The sequence below is a fragment of the Siphateles boraxobius genome, unplaced genomic scaffold (genome assembly GCF_051911475.1).
Source record: "Siphateles boraxobius isolate OS27281-9 unplaced genomic scaffold, OSU_SipBor_1 1, whole genome shotgun sequence".
Taxonomy (NCBI): domain Eukaryota; kingdom Metazoa; phylum Chordata; class Actinopteri; order Cypriniformes; family Leuciscidae; genus Siphateles; species Siphateles boraxobius.
Genome location: NW_027508699.1, coordinates 28,543,417 through 28,549,739, shown reverse-complemented (window position 1 = coordinate 28,549,739; position 6,323 = coordinate 28,543,417). Strand labels below are relative to the sequence as shown.

The window sequence follows — 6,323 nt, the reverse complement described above, 5'->3', positions numbered from 1 at the left end:
TTTGACAGTTTTTCAGTATGCTGCACTGACTTGTAAACCTACTTCAAAAGATTATTTTTTAAATGAATGGCTATTTATAATGGCTTTGCTATTTTTACTATGTATAAATCAGTAGTGAATTCATTTTTTCACAAATCTGCATTACTAGTGGCATTTTCTGCTCTCACCAGACTGACGATACAGCTGAAATTTTCGCTGTTTGATGCCCAAATATAGCCCCTCGATGGTCCTCTGCAGGTCATTTTGGATTGTTGCTCCTTTGGACGATAACAAACAAATTAATTAATGCCCATTTCAGTTTACAATCAACCATCAGACACCCACTGCTGGACTGTGTCCTGCTGTAGAGATAACTCAGCAGTGAGTTTCTCCAGGTCCTTTGTTGCCTCTGCAATCCTTTGTACAGTCTGTCCGAAATAAATATCCGTGTTAACAAATGCTGAGACACAATTTAAAAACAAAAATGTTATTATACATATTTGCCTAGTTAGTACCTTGATGTATCTTTTGGCCAGTGTCCGGTCCAGGTTTTCTGCCTTTCGCTTGTTCCAGCCACTTGCCTGGATTGTTAGCATGTCTGTGCGAACTTGACACACAATGTATGCAGTAATTTAGGTTCACAGAGAGGACCAAAGGTCAGATACTACATTGATCATTCTCTAGTATTGTCACATAAACCTGGAAATAATCATACACTTAATTAATGTGTCAGAAGTAAAATTATTATAAAGAGAATCCTGATCGGTGTAAAAGTTCTGGACATAACTATACATGAAAAATGCTTACCAGCTTTTGACATGTACTTGGAACATATGGCTGCTCGGGAGAGGAAGCTGTTAACCTGTTCAACCTCCTCCCCGATTGTTGTTCCAGCTCCTTCTTGATTGCGCCCCCACCCATTTTAACTGTAACACATTTAGATCAATGTTATCATTTGGAAAACATCAAGTAGGGGCAGAGGACAGACAATCATAATGTGTGGTAAAATGGTAAGAAATACAACTAATTGTCATGATTACCTCACACATCCATGAATGCGCTTTTGCATGCATGATGGAGAGAAATGGGCGCATGTTCAGCAAGTCCTCCAACTCTGGACAGTGGTCCACAACTTTCTGCAGATATGGCCAATATTTGCAGACCACATCAGAGCCTAAAAACTGGACGGTCTGTGAAGCTAGCTGTTTCTGGAGATATAATGGGTATGCAAATATTTCTCCACGGAACATATTCAGTCCCTTCAGCAAAACCCCATGACGGCAGACAGCAACTTCAACACCTTCCTCGTCTAGTTTGCTTGCAGACTAGTTGGCGGACTCTCGTGCTGCGGTCCACTGACCCGCACCACATCTCCCTTTCCCTGGATTCTTAAACAGATGAGGGCAAATACAGACATTTACAGTTACATTTTACAAAATAAGCTGTAAATCATGGTATTATGGCATTTGATGCAGTAATGCTACTTTATTTTAAACCAAATCTTAAACCAAAAGTTTTCAATTTTGAAAAACTGGCAAGCAATCATAAAAATTTGAAATTGTGGTGTTACACTAGCCTGGGTTTCCCCATGTTGCCTTGCCGCAGGGCGATTTTATTCACGCTGCTAGGCAGCCTGGACACCATGAACCAGATTTTCGCCTGAGATAGGGAACCAATCACAGAGCGGGGAGGGAGCAGCAAGACGATGACGACGTATATGCGACACACCGAAGGAGTTTGTTTACATCTATGGATCCATCATGGCAGCGGACGCAAAGTTACATTCTCAATGAATAATCATTGTATTAGCCTGGTCATGGTCATGCAATTATTAGCCTGGGTTTCCCCATGCTGCCTTGCCGCAGCACGATTTTATTCATTCTCAATGTATCATACGTCATCTGGTCTCTACGTACAGGCGCATTTGATAGAAATTCGTAGCACCCAATAATACGGCTCTGGGCATTCGTAAACCACGCCTCAAATACGAGAAAATGAACATGTGGTTTCCAGACCACGTCTCAATCTCAATGATACGTGGTCTGGCGTTAGCCAGGCTAGTGTTACACATGAAGAAATATAAATTTAGCTTACATGTCCAGTTGTTCCATGGATGTAATCAACAAAGGAGGACACCTCAGCATCATTGGCCAAAAAGACACCATCAAAAAACCCATCAGGTCTTGAAAGAAATATATAGATGTGGGTTAGATTTACTGTGTAAAAGTAATTTGTGGTTCACAAGCATTTCATTGTAAATGAATGTTACACACCCTGGTTGACTTTTGAAACGATATAATTTGCGGTTCCCGTCCACTGCAACTGCCAACATGGAGGGTGTGCATGCAGGGCACTGAAAATGCTGGACCTGAGATAGCTTGTCAACCTCAAATTTGGCATAGGTCCATTCGAGGAAGGCCCTCTGCATTGTGTCCCCACATATCTTACCAATCTGAGAGCAAAAGTGAAAAAACAAAACAGTAAGTAAGTGTTTCGAAGGTTGTTCAGACCGTGGTCATGATGAAGCAAGGGCTCTGTCAAGAAATATGTGCTGAAACTTGGGGGATTGTAAGAACAAGTCCTAACAATGAATCAGTTATTTAAAAGGTGATCCAAACAAGATAACTTAAATGATGAGTCCACTCACTCGTCCGAAGAGTTTTGTAAGACACTCGAGCATGCTGACAAAAGCTTGTCTCGACATCCCTGGGGCAGTGATTTTTAGATCCTCGTACGTGGTAAACAGGTCCACCATGTACAAGGTCTCAAAATTGACAGTGGCTGGCCAGTAACCACTTTCAACCAGATCACTTATGGTCACTGGCAAGGTTTTTCCACAAGAGCAGTTTACTGATGGAAGGAAGAGGTTGTATCTTCCTGAAATTTCAGAGAAAAACAATTATCTCTTGTTCACAAGAAAAAGAAAAAAAAAACACAATATGAAGAAATAAAAAAAAAAACTTTACCATTCATTCCAATTAAAATAACTGGCTTTCCCTTGGAAAAGTTTGTTTGCCCAGTGGAGCAGTCGCAACAGGGAGGAACGATTGGTAACATGCAATCTAAAAAGCAGAATTAGTTGACATATAAAGTAAATGAAACCAAAAACTCAAAAGTGAGGGTGTTGTTTCTATCAAACAAAACTTCCTCCAGCATGTCTGTTGGAGTAAACCTGGGTTTGGGTAAAATGTAAAATAGGCTATATAACCTGAGACTTAAAAACTACCTTTTTCATGATAGGAGAATTTCCCTCCCTCATGCTGCTGAACAAAAGTGGATGGTGGCAGGTGTCTGAAGAACCCCTCCACCATGGATGCTCTGTTATGAAGCACCAGGGCCTCATGTGTGGAAAAGTCACAGGCAGTGCAGTAGAGTGATCGTGGTAAACAGTCCCTACACATCACTACTGCAGCCTTGTGTCCACAATGATGGCAAACCCCCTCCTTGGGCTTCTCAGATGACAACATATTGTTCACCATGAAGGGCCTCATTACTGTCCAATTCTCCAGAGAGGAAGTTTGCCTGTTCCTCCAGTGTGAGGGGAGAGGTTGTTCAGAACCACTTCCCAAGAGGTCTCGGACATCTTGAATGAGGGAGTCTGAAAATGAAAAGGGAAGAAAGCAATGGAAAATCTGGGCAATTATCACATAACAAATGAGGAAAGAAGTATTAAGGGAAGAAAACGTCTACGGTTACGTATGTAACCCTCGTTCCCTGAGTAGGGAACGGAGACGTTACGTCGGATGACGACGAATGGGGTTTCGCTTAGAAAGCCTATCAACTTCGAGTATTACAAAACGAGCCAATGGCAAGGAAATGCCATGGGTCTGCGGAATTTGCATGGCGTAACTCCGCCCCACCTCGTGGGTATAAAAGGAGGAAGCCGGCAGCAAGCAGATATGTTTCTTCGCTGAGGAGCCAAGACTGAGCTCAGGCGATCCCCGCGGTACAGCGGAAAGTGGCAGGCAGACGTAACGTCTCCGTTCCCTACTCAGGGAACGAGGGTTACATACGTAACCGTAGACGTTCCCTTTCGTTGTCACTCCGAGTTACGTCGGATGACGACGAATGGGGTTACCAGTCTAATCACGCCACCTTCTCAGCTGTCTTCCAGTGCCCTGCGTAAATCGAGATCCCTGTCAGCCTGGACAAAGGACTCCATATAACACAGGAATACCAAGGTACACTGGGAAGCATATCCCAAGCTTAGGGGAAGTATGCAATTAATGCCAACCCGGAGGGGGGGGACTTAGAGAATACACATATGACCCGAAGGAAGCATATGGAAAACACTGGGGTATCCAGCCGCAGGTGGAATATTTTAACCCCAGGGGTGGCAAGGTGGCTTGCCAAGGGAAAGACACACGCTCAGAGAGGCTTACAGTGGAAATACACATGTGGGGGTTGCTCAGAGGAGGGACCATGCACACGGGAGGCGCCTAGCCGACGCACAGGCAATAGACACTGGCGCCGACGTCAGGAGTGCTGGAGGAGCTCAGGGCTTTCGGAGAAGCTCACCTGAGGAAAATATCGCACGTATCCAGTCCGTGGAGTGGAATGGCGAGCAAGCGAAGACACCTGAGCGGGTCCGGTACTAGCTGGTTGAAGCGAGTACACGAGAGGACACAGGCTCCACTCGGAGATTATAGAATCTGGCGAATGTGTTAGGTGTCGCCCAGCCTGCAGCTCTGCAGATGTCTGTTAGCGAGGCGCCATGCGCTAGAGCCCAAGAGGACGCCACACTCCGGGTGGAGTGGGCAGTCACACCAAGGGGGCACGGTCGACCTTGCTGCTGGTAAGCCAAAGCAATGGTGTCCACTATCCAGTGAGACAACCTTTGCTTGGAGAGAGCCTTTCCCTTCAGCTTCCCACCATAACAGACAAAGAGCTGGTCTGAGGTCCTGAAACACTGCGTTCTGTCTACATAGGCGCGGAGAGCGCGTACTGGACAGAGCAGTGCCAAGGCTGGGTCTGCCTCCTCCGAGGGCAGCGCTTGCAGGTTCACCACCTGGTCCCGAAAGGGAGTGGTAGGAACCTTGGGCACATATCCAGGCCGGGGTCTCAGGATCACGTGAGAGGAAGCCGGCCCAAATTCCAGGCACGCTTCGTCAACGGAGAATGCGTGCAGGTCCCCAACCCTCTTGATGGAGGCCAGTGCAACCAGGAGCGCTGTCTTCATAGACAGGAACTTAAGCTCGACTGATTGCAGGGGCTCAAAGGGAGCACTCTTCAGGGCAGTTAGAACCACTGAGAGGTCCCAAGAGGGAACGAGAGGAGGACGAGGAGGATTTAGTCTCCTCGCTCCTCTCAGGAACCTGATGATCAGGTCGTGCTTCCCCACCGACTTACCTTCGATGAGGTCATGATGTGCGGCAATGGCGGCAACATAGACCTTCAGGGTGGAGGGAGACAGCCTTCGCTCCAGCCCCTGTTGAAGGAAGGAAAGCAAAACACTGATCGAGCATCTCCGGGGGTCTTCTCGGTGAGAAGAGCACCAGTTGACGAAGAGGTTCCACTTCAACGCATAGACGTGTCTCGTGGACGACGCTCTAGCGGAAGTGATGGTAGCCACCACCGCTGGTGGTAGGGTACTCAAACCTGCCTCGTCCCATCCAGGAGCCACACGTGGAGGTTCCAAAGATCGGGACGAGGGTGCCATAGGGTGCCCCGTCCCTGAGAAAGAAGGTTCTTCCTCAGAGGGATCGGCCAGGGAGGTGCTGTCGCGAGGAGTACTAGTTCGGGGAACCAGGTCCGGTTGGGCCAGTAAGGGGCAATCAGAATGACCTGCTCCTCGTCCTCCCTGACCTTGCGCAAAGTGTGCGCAAGAAGGCTCACTGGGGGAAACGCATACTTGCGGCCCTGCGGCCAGCTGTGCGCCAGAGCATCCGTGCCGAGCGTGCCCTCGGTCAGGGAATAGAACTGGGCGCAATGGGTCGAGTCGTGAGAGGCAAACAGATCTATCTGCGCGTCCCCGAACTGGTCCCAAATCAGCTGAACCGACTGGGGATGGAGTCGCCATTCTCCAGGGAGGGGCTGAAGCCGTGAGAGCTCGTCGGCTGCACAGTTCAGCGCTCCGGGAATGAAGATGGCTCGAAGCGACCTCAGATGCTTCTGACTCCATAGGAGGAGGTGGCGAGCGAGTTGTGACATACGGCGGGAGCGTAGACCACCTTGATGGTTGATATACGCTACAGTGGCGGTATTGTCTGAGCGGACTAGTACGTGTTGACCCCTGAGCAACGCCCGGAAGCGGTGCAGGGCAAGGCGTACTGCCAACAACTCGAGGCAATTGACATAACACAGCCGCTGGGGTCCTGTCCAGGAGCCCGCAGCAGCATGTCCAT

At 48.0% G+C, this 6,323-nt stretch overlaps 1 protein-coding gene across 1 annotated transcript; it reads right to left on the bottom strand.

The window, feature by feature from the left end:
* Nucleotides 1-337: 337 nt before the first annotated feature.
* LOC143740238 (uncharacterized) lies at nt 338-2,861 on the bottom strand. The gene is made up of 7 exons (XM_077232346.1): nt 2,627-2,861; nt 2,253-2,431; nt 2,074-2,161; nt 1,020-1,367; nt 787-905; nt 495-586; nt 338-407 (listed from the first exon to the last, which is right to left on the bottom strand). The coding sequence occupies exons 1-4, from the start codon at nt 2,732-2,734 to the stop codon at nt 1,305-1,307; spliced, it is 438 nt and encodes a 145-aa protein (XP_077088461.1). The 5' UTR covers nt 2,735-2,861; the 3' UTR covers nt 338-407; nt 495-586; nt 787-905; nt 1,020-1,304.
* Nucleotides 2,862-6,323: the final 3,462 nt, after the last annotated feature.

What these genes read in the sequence shown, in the direction of transcription:
- LOC143740238 (XM_077232346.1), bottom strand. Translation starts at nt 2,734, where the DNA reads ATGGTGGACCTGTTTACCACGTACGAGGATCTAAAAATCACTGCCCCA. An exon ending in TTACAAAACTCTTCGGACGA is followed by an intron (nt 2,432 to 2,626) that starts GTGAGTGGACTC and finishes TTTTGCTCTCAG; the next exon opens with ATTGGTAAGATATGTGGGGA. An exon ending in CGTTTCAAAAGTCAACCAGG is followed by an intron (nt 2,162 to 2,252) that starts GTGTGTAACATT and finishes ATTTCTTTCAAG; the next exon opens with ACCTGATGGGTTTTTTGATG.